The sequence below is a fragment of the Sus scrofa genome, chromosome 13 (genome assembly GCF_054392235.1).
Source record: "Sus scrofa isolate SSC_HxYL_T2T_F1_AM1 chromosome 13, Sscrofa_HxYL_maternal_Yorkshire_Landrace_v2.0, whole genome shotgun sequence".
Taxonomy (NCBI): domain Eukaryota; kingdom Metazoa; phylum Chordata; class Mammalia; order Artiodactyla; family Suidae; genus Sus; species Sus scrofa.
This window is the reverse complement of record NC_139395.1, coordinates 137,540,400-137,557,905: the sequence shown is the minus strand read 5'-3', so window position 1 is coordinate 137,557,905 and position 17,506 is coordinate 137,540,400. Positions and strand designations below refer to the sequence as shown.

At 35.4% G+C, this 17,506-nt stretch overlaps 1 protein-coding gene across 4 annotated transcripts in view; it reads right to left on the bottom strand.

Annotated features, from left to right (window-relative positions):
- Nucleotides 1-17,506, bottom strand: part of VPS8 (VPS8 subunit of CORVET complex) — a 256,850-nt gene that overhangs the window by 142,971 nt on the left and 96,373 nt on the right. For all 4 annotated transcript variants that reach the window (XR_014824480.1, XM_084990588.1, XM_084990589.1 and 1 more), the window contains 3 exons: nucleotides 8,786-9,008; nucleotides 7,633-7,722; nucleotides 4,865-4,916 (listed from right to left, as the gene is read on the bottom strand). Coding sequence is in view for 3 of the 4 variants with exons in the window: in XM_084990588.1 (XP_084846714.1) it covers nucleotides 4,865-4,916; nucleotides 7,633-7,722; nucleotides 8,786-9,008 (365 nt within the window). In the remaining variant the exon portion in view is untranslated. The remainder of the gene's footprint in view (nucleotides 1-4,864; nucleotides 4,917-7,632; nucleotides 7,723-8,785; nucleotides 9,009-17,506) is intronic.

Genomic DNA, 17,506 nt, shown 5'->3' with positions numbered 1-17,506 from the left:
GTAGCTGTAAACGCCTATTTTTTTTAAAAAAAAAGTAAAGATTTAATCAACAATCTAAACTTTCACCTTAAGAAACTAAAAAAAAAAAAAAAAAAAAAAATTTAAACCCAGGGCAACATGAAATAAATAATACAAAGACTAAGTGGAAATAAATAAAAGAAGAAAGAGAAATAAAGAATATAAATAAAATCAAAATTGGTTTTTTGAAAGAAACCAACAAAACTGACAAACTTTTAGCTAAGCAGACCAAGAAAATCAGAGAGAAAACTTAAATAACAAAAATTAGTAATAAGAGACATCACTATAGATCTTACAAAAGGAAGTACAAGAAAATACCATAAATATATGCCAACAAATTAACAGATAGACAAATTTCTAGAAATACATAAAGTATCAAAATTGACTCAAGAAGAAATGGATAAACTGAATAGACTTAACAAGCGTAGTCTGAATTAGTAATTTAAAAACTTCCAACAAAGACTATCCCAGGCCCACATGGCTTCATTAATGAATTCTACCACATATTTAAAGAAGTAATACCAATCCTTCAAAACTTCTTCCAAAAAAACAGAAAAGCAAACACTTTCCCAAATCATTCCATAAGGCAAGGATACCAAGATATTAAGTATACTTGATACCCAGACAGAAAAAAGATAGGAAGAGAAAATAAAACTATAGAACAATATTCTTAATGAAGACAGTTTAAGAAAATCATCAAAAAAGAGTAGCAAACTCAACCCATCAACATGTAAAAAAGATTACCCTGTGAAAAGTGAGATTTATTCCAAGAATATAAGATTGACTTAACATATGACAATCAATCAAGCGTAAAACCATATCAATAAAATAAAGAGCAAAACCCCCAAGACTCTCTTAATAGATGCAGAAAAAAGAATTTGATAAAAACACTCAACAAACTTTGAGTGTTTTTAGTGTTCAGAAGGAAACTTCCTCAAACTAATAAGGCCATCTATGAAAAACCTCCAGTTAACATCATGTTTAATGGTAAACAAGGGAATGCTTTTCTTCATAGGTCAGAAAAAAGACACGGATGTCCACTCTTGCCAGTTCTTATTCAAGACTGTACTGGAGGTTCTAGACAGGCCAATTAAGGAAGAAAAATAAAAGGAATTCAGATTAGAAAGGAAGAAATAAAACTAACTCTATTTGCAGATGACATGATCTATATGCATTGAAAAGTCTAAAGAATCCATTTTAAAAATTAGAATAAAGGAATTCAGCAAGGATGCAGCACACAAAATCAATATAAAAAATCAATTTTATTTCTATACACTACCAATCAACATTCTGAAAATGAAATTTAAACACCATTTCTGTAGTTCTCTTGTGGCACAATGGGTTAAGGACCCGGGGTTGTCTTGTCACCGTAGCGGCTTGGGAGGCTGCTGTGGGGTGGGTTTGATCCCTGGCTCAGGGAACTTCCACATGCCACAAATGTGGCAAATAAATAAATAAACAATAGCATCAAACTAAATAAACTAAGAATAGATTTAGCAAAAGAAGTATATGATTTATACACTGAAAACTACAAAGCATCACTGAAAGAAATGATTTCTATTTAATTCCTAAATAAATGGAAAGATATTCTGTGCTCATGGATTAGACGACTTAATAATTCTAGGTAATACTTTCCAAACTGACCTATTGAATCAAAGCAATTCTTATCAAAATCATAGCTGCCTTTCTGTAGAAGTTGAGGAAGCAAACTAATTTTAAAAGACCAAAATAAATGAACCAAAACAAATCATATTCATAGAAGACTGTGTGAAGATGGGCAATCCTCTTCAAATTGGCCTAAAGAATCAATGTAATCCCAAACAAAATTATAATAAACTTTTTAAAAGAAACCAATGAGCTGAGTTTAAAGTTTATATAGAAAGACAAAGGACCTAGATTAGCTAAACCAATTTTGAAAAAGAAAAAGTTGGAAGACTTAAGGCACCTCATTTCAAGACTTACTACAAGGCTATAATCAAGACAGTATATTATTGGCATATGTATAGCCATACAGACGAATGGAACGTAACAGAGAGCACAGAAATAAACCCAAACTTATACAGTTTAAAAATCAATTTTTATCAAAAAAATTTTTACAAAAAAAGTGTCTAGTTAATTCAATGGAAACAAGGCAATCTTTTCAAAAAAATGTTAAAGGATTTGGGGAAAAAAGTCCTTGAACCTTACTTTGCATCATATATGAAAATTAACTCATAATGGCTTATAGACCAAGTACAAGTGCTAAAACTATTAAATTTCTGGAAGAAAACAAAGAATAAAATCTTTATGGCAGTGAATTGGACAAAGATTTCTTAAACAAAACACCAAAAGTCTAAAACTACAGAAGAAAAAAATAAAGTGGCCTTCATAAAGATTAAAAACTTTTGTTCTTTGAAAAACATGGTCAAGAAAATAGAAACCAAAAAAAAAAAAAAATCAATGAAACTACAAGCTGGTTCTGTGAAAAGATAAACCAAACTGATAAACCTTTAGTCAGACTCATCAAGAAGGAGAGGGCCCAAATCAATAAAATCAGAAATGAAAAAGAAGTTACAACGGACACCACAGAAATAAAAAGAACCCTAAGAGGCTATTATAGCAACTATACACCAATAAAACAGACAACCCAGAAGAAATGGACAAACTCTTAGAAAGGTACAGTCTCCCAAGACTTAACCAGGAAAAAATATAAAATATGGATAGATCAATTACCAGTACTAAAATTAAATAAGTAATTATAAAACTCCCAGCAAACAAAACTCCAAGATCAGATGGCTTCACAGGTGAATGCTACCAGACATTTAGAGAAGAGTTAACATTTACCCTTTTGAAACTATTTAAAAAAATTGCAGAGTAAGAACAATTCCACACTCATTCTATGAGGCCATCACCACCCTGATACCAAAAGCAGACAAAAGTATCAGACAAATTATAGGCCAATACCTGATGAACACAGATGCAAAAATCCTCAACAAAATACTAGCAAACTGAAAGTAAGAAAGAAAAAAGTGTAAGCCACAGATGGAGAGAAAATTTTTGTGAAACATATTTAATAAGGGATTATATCCAGACTACACCGCTGGGGGGTTCACTTGCCTAGAACTCAATAACATGAAGTCAAATAACACCTCTCTCCTATGCCCTAAAAAGTGCTAAAGATTTAAACAGATAATTCACCAAAAAAAAAAAAAAAAGGTATGTCAATGGAATGGATAAAAATTCATGAATAGATGCTAAACATCACTAAACCATCAGAGAAATAAAAATTAAAATCACAATGGGATACCATTATACACTCACTAGAATGGCTAAAATTTTTTTTTAAAGACTTAAGAAAGACCTACAGTACAGAGTGCTTGCAAGGATATGGAGCTACTGGAACTCTCACATATTGCTGATGGGAATGCAAATTCATATAGTTATTCTGAAAAACCAAACAGCAATACCTTAGAAAATAAAACATACATTTATCATATAATCCATCCATTTCAATCCTAGATAGCCACCCAAGAAAAATGAATACATATGCCCAATATGGAAACTTACTCATAGCTAGGGGTCAGCGATGGAGGATAAGGACATAAGGGATATATGTGGTGATGAAACTGTTGTGTATTGTGACTTTATTTATTTATTTATTTTGACTTTTTGCCTTTTCTAGGGCCACACCCGAGGCATACGGAGGTTCCCAGGCTAGGGGTCTAATCAGAGCTGTAGACACTGGCCTACGCCAGAGCGACAGCAACGTGGGGTCTGAGCCACGTCTGTGACCTACATCACAGCTCATGGCAACACCAGATCCTTAACTGAGCAAGGCCAGGGATGGAACCCGCAACTTCATGGTTCCTAGTCGGATTCATTAACCACTGAGCCATGATGGGAACTCCTATTGTGACTTTATTAATGTGAACATATGGTTGTGATATTGTGCTTTAGTTCTGCAAAATGTTATCACTGGAGGGAACTGAGTAAAGACTATATATAATCTCCAGTGCATTTCATTGAACTGCATGTGAATCTACATTTCCTCATAAAAAAAAAAAAAAAGCGTAAATAAAAACAGAATAAAACTCATTTACAAACGTAGTAGCATTACTTATAATAGCTCCAAAGTGGAAATACCTCAGATGTCCTTCAACTGATGAATAGATAAATGAATGAAAATATATCCAACCCATGGAATACCATTCAGCAATTAAAGAGAACAAAATATTAATACATGCAAAATATTACTAGTGTTAATGAATCTCAAAAACATTATTCTAAGTGAAAGAAATAAAACATCAAGATTACATACTGAGTGATTCTATTTGCATGAATAGTAGCAACAGAAAATAGATCAATGATTCCCTGCAGGTGAGGCTATGAGGAACAGAGTACAAAAGGGACAGGAGGCAGCTTTTCACTGTGAAGGAACTATACAGTTCCTTCTATAATCTTATTATGGTGGTAGATACACGATGTGTATGATTATCAAAATTCACACTGTACACATAAAATTGGTGAATTTTATGCTATTTATTTATTTTGCTTTTTGTTTTGTAGAGCTCCACCTGTAGCATATGGAAGTTCCCAGGCTAGGAGCTGAATTGGAGCTGCAGCTGCAGCTGCTGGCCTACACCACAGCCACAGCAACATGGGATCCAAGGCACGCCTGTGACCTACACCACAGCCCACGGCAACGCCGGATCCTTAACCCACTGAGCTAGGCCAGGGATAGAACCCATGTCCTCATGGATACTAGTCGGGTTCATAACCAACTGAGCCACAATGAGAACTCCCATGTTATTTAAATAATATTTTTAAACACAAAAGAGAAGAAAATTAAGGCTTAGAAAATTAATACCTGTTAGCGTCTTCCCTGCATTCAGAGGAGGAGCAATGACTCTGAAAAGTTTCTGCATTAAAATTAATAGGAAAACAATCAACATTAAGAATATCTTTTAAAAATCAAAAATCTTAGGCTATCAATCACTCAGGATCACTGGGAAACAATCATGTTGTCATATTCCTCACTGAAAGAAACCATTTAATTAATACCAGTTAGGAGAAGGTCTTTATCGAGATTATTATTGCTTTTTTCTTTTTTTTTTTTGCTTTTTTAGGGCTGTGCCTACAGCATATGGAAGTTCCCAGGCTAGGGGTCAAATTGGAGCTGCAGCTGCCAACCTATGCCACAACCACAGCAACGCCAGATCCTTAACCCACTGAGAGAGGTCAGGGATCAAGCCCACATCCTCATGGATACTAGTCAGGTTCTTAACCCTATGAGTCACAACGGGAACTCTGAGATTATTATCTCTAATATAAAATGTCCTTAGGTTCCTAAAAGGGCTTAATTTTTAAAAAAATAGTAAGCAAGTCAAAGGATTAATAGCCCACCAAACTGGTAATGGAGATTACTTTAAACTGAAAACATATCAAAGAAAGGAACATTACCTAAATTTAAGCAGAACCTCTGAAAATACAAGCTTAATGGCAAAACTACGTTGGCCTTCCTGGGAGGGAGTTTCCTGTTTCCTGGGAGATTGATCCTTATCACTGGTGCAAATCCTATTCTTTAGCATCAGAAAGCGCAACAAAACAATTTATGCTTTGCAAGGAAAATCTAAATGCCACCTCTACACCCAAAGTTTTGTTAAAGTGGTGTATAAGTCTTATCTGGCTACTTAGTAATCTACTCATTACTGAGTGCTCCCAGTCCCAGTGTGAATCAATACAAGGCATAGGACTTTTACCTCAGAAGCAGTCATATCTAGAACTAAGAAAAGATTTCAGAGACTATAGTGGTCATCTCAAATAGGATGACACTACCTTTTATTTTAAAAATATCTAGAAAATTTCAAAAGGCACTACAGTTCTTAATTGGGACCTCTGTAAACTGAAATAACTAAACTGACAAGGTAGAGAATCATAAAAGAAGAATCACAGGATGCACCCAACCTCCCACGGCTAAGATCTCCAAATGACTATTTAATCATAAAACCAAGCTCCTGCTGAAAGCTATTAAACTTGAAAACTACTCCTAAAACAAGGCAACCTCAATAGAAAAGTGTTCCATCTAAGATGCATAGTTATAAATGCAAACCAGATTTTGAGGAATAAAGAGCCCACGCAAAACAAAAACTTTAAAATCAACAATAACATAAACCCAGCAATCATTTTTATCAACATAGAGTGCATCAAATTAGAATCTATTTTCAGGGATTATTTTGAGGGAAACCAAAAATTACATTAATTCTTCCTAATTGTGGTTTAATAGCGGGATGGAGAACATTTTTGCATCCATGGAGGTCTTAGACCTCACTGAAGAGGCAGCTAAGAAGTGTTCAAATATTAAGAATGCTTATTTGAAACACAGAAAATTAAGGTCAAAATCAGTGGGGGAAGGCTGTGGCACTCATTTAGAAAATGACCAAGAGACAAGCAGTACAACCAAAACTAAAGGAGTTATGAATTAGAGGGATATTCACCTACCAAGCTAAATGTTTAAAGAAGACTGAAATATCATGGAATGACTGTTGATTTAATAATAATAAAGATGATTTTGGGTATTCATTAAATATACAAAAAAATGGACTGGATGGCTTCAGCAGAGTCCTAGATCTTTTGACTTAGACAATGAAATCACTGTAAGAAAGCAATGGGCTGGCAGGGCACTCCATGAACCCACAATTTATTACCCATAATTCTTTTTTTTCCTTCTTTTTAGGGCTGCATCTGTGGCATATGGAAGTTCCCAGGCTAGGGGTCAAATCAGAGCTGCAGCTACCGGCCTACACCACAGCCGCAGCAATACCAGATCTGAGCTGCATCTGTGAACTATGCCAAAGCTTGCAGCAATGCTGGATCTTTAACCCACTGGGGCCAGGGATGGAACCCGCATCATCATGGATACCAGTCCGGTTCTTAACCTGCTGAGCCACAACAGGAACTCCCATTGCCCATAATTCTATCTTCAAATTTAAGGGAAATAGCAAGACGGAGCTGTGTTTGGTTCTTTTAGAATAAGCCCAAATGCTTTTTAGATGTTCTCTTCTAAATAAGTAAGGAGAATAAGAAGTTATAATGAAAGCTATAAAATTCTGAAATGAGAAAAGCAACAAATTAGCAGTTAACAACAAATGACCTCCCACCATTTTCAGGAGCTTCCTCCAACAGGATATATTCTCAATATAACATTACTCAATAGTACCAATACTCTATACAATAAGTATATATTATAAATTTTATAATATATTATAATATTATAATATAATATAATATAATAATAATATATTATTACATATTATAAATACCTATTGGGAAAGCTATAATAATACCAAAATCTTTTAGAAAGAAACTTGATGTCTAATAGGCAAGCATTACTTTTAATTTTATCTACAATTCTCTGGGATTTAAATACCTACTTATACAGATAAAAAAAAAAAAGCAGTTCCAGAAGGTATAAAATTAGACACTATTTAAAAGTCCTAAACAACGAGTGTAAACCCAATAAATCTACAAGAAATTTTAAAGTGACAGGATGAAAACAAACTATTCAAAGCAAATGGAGAAAAGGGGAAAAACATTAATAGACAGTATTAAATGTGTCTAAGTTACGAAGTATCTTACCTCCATTGGACTTATGAATTCATTCATGCCTCTGTTGTAGACATAGATCATAGCATCGTAGAGCCGATTCTCCCAACACATGAGAACCATCTGTAAAAAGGAAAAGTTGTTTGGTCCATAAAATTCATTGTCTCACCAATCCTCAAAGCTTTAAGAATGGGAAAGAGGAATTCCCGTCATGGCTCAGTGGTTAAGGAATCTGACTGGGAACCTTGAGGTTGCAGGTTCGGTCCCTGGCCTTGCTCAGTGGGTTGAGGATCTGGCGTTGCCGTGAGCTGTGGCGTAGGTCACAGACGCGGCTCGGATCCTGCGTTGCTGTGGCTCTGGCACAGGCCAGCGGCTATAGCTCTGATTAGACCCCTAGCCTGGGAACCGCCCAAGAAATGGCAAAAAGACCAAAAAAAAAAAAAAAAGAATGGGAAAGATCTTGAATTCTCTTTGCTAATTTTTCTTAATTCCTTCTGTGGTATCTTTGTGTCTTTGCTCATCATTAGGACTAAGGTGGAATCAAGGAGTTAAATGAAGAGTTAAGAGTAAAATGTTTTAGGTGAGACACATATTCCTCCTCAATTAAGGACTTAAAACTTACCATGGAGACTTTGGGTATACTAGAGGTTTATTATCAAACAATGGGCTGGCTGATCATGTCCTGTAATTTGCTTCTTACACTATGCTCTGCATTTCAAAACCTAATTTACAAAAGTTATCAACTCTGGACATATAAACTAGCTTATCAAAAAAAATCACATCATACTTGCAAAAGTAAAAATATTCTACTATTCATGAGAAAATGCTTATTATTGAAATGCACTTGCAGGATGAAAACTGCAGTAGTGCACCAACTGATGAAGAAAGATCAGCCAACAAGCATTTACTGAGCAACTACTAAATATAAACTCTATGCTAAGAGCTCTGGGGGATGTCAAGGAAACAAAAATCTCCTGGCTTGCAGGAGTTCCTAATCTAGCTTTCAGTGAGGAACAGTCCTAAGAAATACATTGACAAAGACATGTTTATAAGATCGCTTACCAAAAAGTGCTCAAAAGTAATTGGGGCTGATAAAAGGCCAAGTGAGGCCCAATAAGTCTGATAAATATAATCAAAAAAGGAATGATATTTATTCCATAAATTAGTAGACTGCCTCTAAACTCACCTGCTGTATATCCAGACTGGTGATATCCATATGTACAATGAGGGCTTCCACATTTTCCATTAACTTTTTATCTTGGAAATGAACAAGCAAATCTTTCATTACCTGGGGTGTGATCCCCACCAATTTATCACTTAATATATATGGTTCAAGGCACTCCAGAAACACTCCTTTGGCCACTGAATTCTCACTTAATTTGTCATACACCTGGCTAAATAAAAGATCCCTGTAACAAAATGGGAAAAAATATTTTTAGGAACACTCCAAACATCCATTAAATTTAGTCTACGAAGTATATCTCATCTTTTTCCTATTTCAACTTACAAAATTTATTAAAAACAGTAACAACATTTGCACAAAGCTTTATATTTTGAAAACCTCTTTATATATACTATCTTAATCTGCTCGATACTTTGTACAAATAAAAAAAGGTTGAATAAGTTGAAGTATTTGCTAAAAGTCAGTTAGCTAACAAGTCAAAGATACAGAATTTGAATCAGCCCTCTTACCTAAACCCTGCACTGGGAACATTATGGCACACTGCTTCTTAAAGCCAACACTGATACGGAAACAGGTAGCATGGAGCCCATGTTGAAGCAGAAAAAAATTAAATGTATTATTCACAATTTATCCTTTCCTCTTTTGTAGTATCTAAATAGTCCCATCTGATTTACAAGGCCAATTTGTTTCTTTATCTAGGTCTTACTCCTTGCTTCTCAAAGGGTTTAGGGAGTGATTACTGATGGAAGAGAAAGAAGAAAATGTTCACTATTTTAAAAATATATCTAGAAACTATTTTATTGCAGAAATAAAAAAATTAATGAAATGCCACTACACTCAATAACTATGTTTCATTTATTTTGTATTTATTCCACAGAGTCCAGAAATAATTTGAGCTACATTCATCATGGATACAATGTGAATTTTATTTTCATGCACTCTTCTATAATGAGCATTGCTCTAAGTTGCTACCTACACTTTAACATTACCATTTTGTCTAACTCACAATGTTTCAATACACTAAAACATCATAATTTACTTAACTACTCCGGTAGTATAGGAATATTCACTTTTTTCCTCTATTTCACAATTATGAGTGAAGCCACAATGAACATCTACATATATAGCTTCTCCCATTTTTTTTTTGGGGGGGGGCTTCATTCCTTAGTCATTCTACTTTTAGAAGTTTATCTAAAGTCAAAAGATACAAAAAAATCTGTGGCACTTAAAATGTATTACTAAATTATCTTTAAAAAGCATCACCGCACTAATTTACACAGCCATCAGCAATATACAGTTTGAACTGTTTTCAACAAGCAATTGTCTTTAGTGTTTTCCCATATACTTACATGTGTAAATTAAACATAGCTGTTTTCAATTCTTTGATAACTGGCAAAATTAAATGTTTTCCATGTTTCCATTTATGTAATGTATTGACATATCATTCCCTGATTCATTCATTCTCATTTTTATTTTATTACTTAATGAACTTATTACATTTATATTTGTACAGCGATCATCAGAATCCAATTTCACAGGATTTCCATCCCACAACCCAAGCACATTCCCCCCACACCCCAAACTGTCTCCTCTGGAGACCATAAGTTTTTCAAAGTCTGTGAGTCAGTATCTGTTCTGCAAAGAAGTTCAGTCTGTCCTTTTTTCAGATTCCACATGTCAGTGAAAGCACTGGATGTTGGTGTCTCATTGTATGGCTGACTTCATTTAGCATGATAATTTCTAGGTCCATGTTGCTAAAAATGCTGGTATTTCGTTCCTTTTAATGGCTGAGTAATATTCCATTGTGTATATGTACCACATCTTCTTGATCCACTCCTCTGTCGATGGACATTTAAGTTGTTTCCATGTCTTGGCTATTGAAAAGAGCACTGCAATGAACATCGGAGTACATGTGTCTTTGTGAGTCATGGTTTTCTCTGGATAGATGCCCAGGAGTGGGATTGCTGGATCAAATGGTAGTTCTATGTTTAGTTTTCTGAGGAATCTCCATACTGTTTTCTACAGTGGTTGCACCAGTTTATAATTCCACCAACAGTGTAATAAGGTTCCTTTCCTCCACACCCTCTCCAGCACTTATTATTTGTAGACTTTTTGATGATGGCCATTCTGGCTGGTGTAAGGTGGTACCTCATAGTGGTTTTGATTTGCATTTCTCTAATAATGAGTGATGCTGAACATCTTTTCATGTGTTTCTTGGACATCTGTATGTCTTCTTTGGGAAACTGTCTGTTTAGATTCTTCTGCCCATTTTTTGATGGGGTTGTTTTTTTTGGTATGGAGCTGCAGAAGGTGTTTATAAATTTTGGAGATTAATCCCTTGTCAGTTGATTCACTTGCAAAGATTTTCTCCCATTCTGTGGGTTGTCTTTTCATGTTGTTTAGGGTTTCCTTTGCTGTGCAGAAACTTTTAAGTTTGATTAGGTCCCATCTGTTTATTTTACTTTTTATTGTCAATACTCTAAATGGTGGATCTGAGAAGATGTTACTGTTGTTTATGTCAGAGAGTGTTTGGCCTATGTTTTCCTCTTAAGAGTTTTATAGTGTCTGGTCTTACATTTAGGTCTTTAATCCGTTTTGAGTTTATTTTTGTGTATGGTGTTAGGGATCATTCTCTCTTTTTAAATACAAAAACTATGCTAATTCTATTTACCTATTAGGATTGACTGATTGATCATATGTTTGTTAAATGTATAATCCCTATACATGTGCATTATGTCAATTGTGAAAAGCGGATGGTTCATCCATAGGTATAGTCTTTCATGACGAGCATCACAAAAAGGTCAAGGAAGATTCTGAAAGGAGTGGGATGGGGTCTTGCCTCATCTAAAGTCCTAGAAGAGGACAGGTAATAAAGCCAACTGGCTACAATTGTATGGAACCATATGTTGCTTTTCAATAAACAGTATTTGCAATATCCTGGGGGGAAAAACCTATATCCATTTATTTTTTTTCTCAGATCCACAAATGTAATTTTTGATCATTTTCCCCCTTGCTTCCTATTTATCAGAGCATTCAGTTTGTTCCTTCCTCCCTTCCTATCTTTTTTGGCTGTACCCACGGCATGCGGAGATTCCCAGGTGAGGGACTGAACATTAGCCATAGCAATGACAACACTGGATCCTTAACTACAAGGCTACCAGGGAACCCCCGTGTTAGTTTCATTTTATTCAATAATCCATCATCACATTTTTGCGATTGCAAATTACTAGCCAAGTAAAAGAAACTGAGATTAATGAAGCTTTAAGGGAGATTTTTAAAAAGAGCAACAAAGCAACTCTAATGAATTTAAAGAAAATGTCTTATTTGCTAGCCCTGGCACTCTATAATGTGTTGTTAAAAACAACATGCCAGGAAAGATAATTATATATTTCAGTTCAGCACAAAAGCCCTGGGGAGGAGAATTAAAGAGCTAAAGATTCAGTAAACAGAGCATAAAAGTTGACAAATAAGGCACTTCTGTTACAAATAGCAGCATGCAATGCTCGTAAGATTAATAGCAAAACTATATGTTTCTATCTCAACTAGTCAGAGACTATAATAAAGAAACAAGAACAATAAAACTCAGCATCTCTACCATAAAACAAAAATAAAACAAAATTCTAAGATGTGTTCTCATCATTCTGGGAGAATATTAGAGCATAAGAGAAGGAAGGAGGAAGAAAAGTCAATGCAAAAAAAGATTGTGGCTCTTGCGTTTCTTTCTGTACTTAGGCATTATACTCCAGGCTGCTGACTTTGTTAATATTTATCACTTCAAGCTTAGCCTCTCTATAGCCAGTATGAGAGAAAAATCCAGGAGTTCCCGTCGTGGCTCAGTGGTTAGCGAACCCGACTAGGAACCATGAGGTTGCAGGTTTGATCCCTGGCCTTGCTCAGTGGGTTAAGGATCCGGTGTTGCCGTGAGCTGTGGTGTAGGCCGAAGACACAGCTCAGATCCCATGTTGCTGTGGCTGTGGTGTAGGCCGGCAGCTACAGCTCCGATTGGACCCCTGGCCTGGGAACCTCCATATGCTGCGGAAAGCAGCCCCAGAAAAGGCAAAAAAACAAAACAAAACAAAAAATCCATTCTAAGGTAACAGAGAGCCATCAGGCATCTTCTACGTAACTTCACTTTATATTAATATGCATATTAAAGATATCATTTGGAGTTTATTATTCATAACTTCAAATTGATAGAGAAAATGATCAAATTCAATTCACTTTTTGTACTATCTATTTTACAACTGAAAAATGTGAAGAACCCGGCTTTGACCTTGAGTTAGTTACAAATTCAGAGGCTGTCTGAAAGGAGCAAGAGCATCAATCTTAACACTTGCCAGTATACACAAAATATATAACCAGAACCAAGTAAACAAATCTCCACTAAATTAAAGTAGATTTAATAAATCTCAAGTTGATTTGGGCTGATCATTTTATTTAAAAAAATTAAAAACAAAGTTCAAGCAATATTTAAGAAATTATGTTCAAATGCTGTTTTCTTATACAAATATCACAGTTTGTAAACAGTTCCTTTAAAAAGACATGACTTAATTGTGGTGATAGTTGCACAATTCTGTGAATATACTGAAAACTAGTGAATTTATTCTTTAAAATGATGAGTTTTATGGTATGTGAATTACATCTCAATATAGCAGTAAGATTAAAAAAAAAAAAAACATGGTACTTTTTTTCCCTAGCAAAACAAGTAGTTATCAAAAAACTCCCTCAAAACATTAGGTTCCTCAACCATGCCTGATAATTAAAATCTTTCTGTTTCACACATAATAATCCTGATGTTAAACAACAAGGTTGAACAAATACTCTGGCTATCAAAAGATAACTTCAGATTCAGTTTAGGTGGTTTTGGGGTTTTTTTGGGGGGCTGCACCTGTGACATGAGGAAGTTCCCATGCCACAGCAGTGACAATGCCAGATCCTTAACCCACTGAGCCACTGGGAACTCCCAGGTTCAGTTTAGATTTAACAGAAATATTTTTGGTTTAAATTTACATATAATTCAAGTTATTTGAACAATGGGTTCCTTTTGGATATCTGGTTACAGTGATAAGCTCAAAGTGGTCAAGATCTACATACAGCCTTTATTTTGTTATAGAATGGTTTTGAGGTATAATTAACATGTAATAACATAGCGCTTATTTTTCAGCACTTATTTTTAAACAATGTTCAACATTATGATTATAGTTCAAGTAAACTCTGGACTTATTTTCAAAATAAACTGAGGAGTTTCCATCGTGGTTCAGTGGTTAACAAACCCAATGAGCATCCATGAGGACAAGGGTTTGATTGCATAGGCCAGCAGCTACAGCTCCAATTGGATCCCTAACCTGGGAACTTCCATGTGCTGTGGATGCAGTCCTAAAAAGCAGAAACAAACAAACAAACAAAAACCCAAAATAAATCCAAAGTTTATTTAGGCTGTTCATTTTATTTATAAAATTAAAAACAAAGTTCAAACGATATTTAAATTGTTTGGCTACTGAAATTATGAAATTATGGCTACTGTTGTGCAGGCAAAATGACAAATCATTAAACATCCTACAAAAAGCCTAAAGATTTTTGTCTAATGAAAAAAAAAAAAAAAAACCCACGTACACACTGTCAAATTAAAATGAAACTGTGCAGAGACTGAAGTGTGAAAATAAAAGTATGCCTTCAAAAACAGAATTTCCTGGATTTTAAACAATTCATAAAACGATTTTAAAAAGCCAAATTTTAACCAAAAAAGATGTCCATAACAGACTGATCAGTATGCTCTAGAGAGAAAAAGCAGTGTGGTTTGTGCCACTGTAAAAAGGGTCTTACATTATAAAGGAATTTTTAAGTATGAATGAGAATACATGTATACATTAGTTCAATTAATATCGCTGCTGGGTAAGGGGATTCAATGACTTATGACACAGATAATAGTGATTATGGTATAATAACGATTGCAGTATTTAGTCAAAATTAATTTGAGAATATATATTATATTTACAATTTGATCCACATTAAGAAACAGTAGTAATATATGAAAATAAGAGGACTGTAAAAACAGTGCATCAGTCAGAAAATATTAATACAAAAGGCACCTGGAGGAGTTCCCATCAGGATGCAGTGGAAACAAATCCAACTAGGAACCCTAAGGTTTCAGGTTCGATCCCTGGCCTCGCTCAGTGGGTTAAGGATCTGGTGCTGCCATGAGCTGTGGTGTAGGTTGCAGATGTGGCTCAGATCCTGCATTGCTGTAGCTGTAGCTGTGGCAGAGGCCAGCAGTTGTAGCTCCGATTCAGCCCTAGCCTGGGAACTTCCATTTGCTGCGAGGGAGACCCTAAAAAGAAAAAGAAAAAAAAAAAAAAAAAAAGGGCATCTGGAGGCCAGTATTGACTGTCTAAGTGATGACCCTAGAAGTAGAAGATATACCTAAAACAGGCTGAGTACTAGATTATGTTTTATAAGGTTATATCTGTGTTATGCACAACCTGAGTATTCCTTAAAGTAATCTCAAAATCATAAATATCTTGAAAACTTGGGAATGTAAAAGACCCTAGATGTAAATGGAATCAAATGCTGAAGAAAATGGCATAATGAGAGTGTCCCATTTATGGAGAAAGAGACCACACTTGTATGAAACTATGCAATTTTTATAATACCTCTGCTTCAATTTAGTCTAGGGAATTGACTGTTTTTAATCTTATCATCTCTGACAAAAAAAAAATTACAGAAACTATTTTCAAGTGTAATTATAAGGGACTATTTAAGTAAACACAGAATTTTTATAGCTAATAAATATTTAATCATCACATGTTTGCAATGGAAGGAGATGGAAAGATGATCTGTACACAAAGAATCAACGTCGATCAAATGGCCTATTTGAACGCTTTAGTCATAAGCTCAGGCCCATATACAGAATCTTAATATTCTGATGAAAAAGAAAAGCCAGTATGGTGAGAAGTAAGCAAGCACAAGAGCAACAATCTAGACACAAAAGGGAGCATGTGACCCAATGCCTACTTTCACAGCCTCAAACTTTCCTACACTGCTGGGATGCTGGCCTGTCCCTTCTGCCCTTATTGGAATCTAGAGAGTTGGAAAAGTGGGGAGAGAGACAAGGAGAGAGTGAGCAAGAGGATACATGCTGAAATCTCTCCTGAGCAGAGACAGGATCTAGTACAATCCGGTCTTCAGTCTTTGGAAACAGAGTCAAGAGAGAAGGCAGCCATACTATTTCCACTATAGTCCAGGAAAAATATCCAATCTTGGATCTAGTATTATGTGTGTATGAGTGGATGAAGGAGGGAGAAAGGGAAGAGCTGTGAAAAGGACCAAAAGAGCTAGGAAAACAGCCCTTGAGATCTCCCTTCCCCTTGGACATCAGGAATACACTATGACTGCTGATACTTGTGATAGCTCCAACAAGTGATGTATTTGTTTCAGACACAGCCCAGAAGAAAACATGCTAAGGAATCGGGAAAAATTAAAGGAAAGAAAGAAACTGATTTAGAAGAAGAAGAAGAAGAAATAATAAATAGATCCTAACTTGGTGAAAATCTTGACCAGATCTTATCTTCTATATTAGACGCTATGATTAAATGAAGAAACTATTGCATTCTCAGCCCATCAACAGATAAATAGAGTTGGAAATATTTCCTTTTCAAATCACATAAAGAAAGAAAAGCCTATCTCCAGAACATTTTTTGGAATAACACAAAATATTTCTCAAAGAAAAATCTCTCTTTTTTTTTCTTTTTCCCTATCTAGTCCTTCATCTTACAACTGCTTGGGCCATTTCCATCTTATATCACTGTGAGAGTATTCAAATATTCAACTTAGGGAGTTCCCCTGTGGTGCAGTAGAAACAAATCCAACTAATATCCATGAGGATATGGGTTCAATCCCTGGCCTCGCTCAGTTGGTTGGGGATCTGGCATTGTGTGTGAGCTGTGGTGTAGGTTGCAAACCTGGCTCAGATTCCATGTTGCTAGGGCTGTGGCATAGGCTGGTGGCTGAAGTTCTGATTCTACTCCAAGCCTGGGAACCTCCATATGCCAATGGAGCAGCCCTAAAAAAAAAGCAAAAACCAAAACCACAACCAAAAATTCAACTTCATGATCACAACATATTATCCTGCAACTTCACAACAACATGTTATCCTGCAAACCAAGGGGCAGAATTAATTCAACCATCAGGTATTGAATAGCTCCTTTGTGCCAGGTACCATTACAGGTGTAAATAATCTATTTTGTAAAGATATGCCTTCTTATTTGGAACGAAATTTATTTATTTATTCATTTATTGTCTTTTTAGGGCAGCACCTGTGGCATATGGAAGTTCCCAGGCTGGGGGCGAATTGGAGTTGCAGCTGCTGGCCTACGCCACAGCCACAGCAATGCGGGATCCCCAACCCACTGAGCGAGGCCAGGGATCGAACCTGAGTCTTCATGGATACTAGTTGGATTTGTTATCACTGAGCCACCACGGGTACTCCCTCTTCTAGATACTTTATTTTACTCATTTATATTATCTTAATTTGGTGATTCAGATTGATTCGAGTACTTACTTGTAATTAGAAACATCTCTACATCTTAATTTTCTCATCTGAAAAATGAGGATAAATTTACTTCTCTTACACTGTAATTATGAGGGTTAAATGAAATAAAATATGTAAAACTGATCCATAAACAATTGAGGCTGCTTTAAAAAGTATAAGATAAATAACAAGGAAGT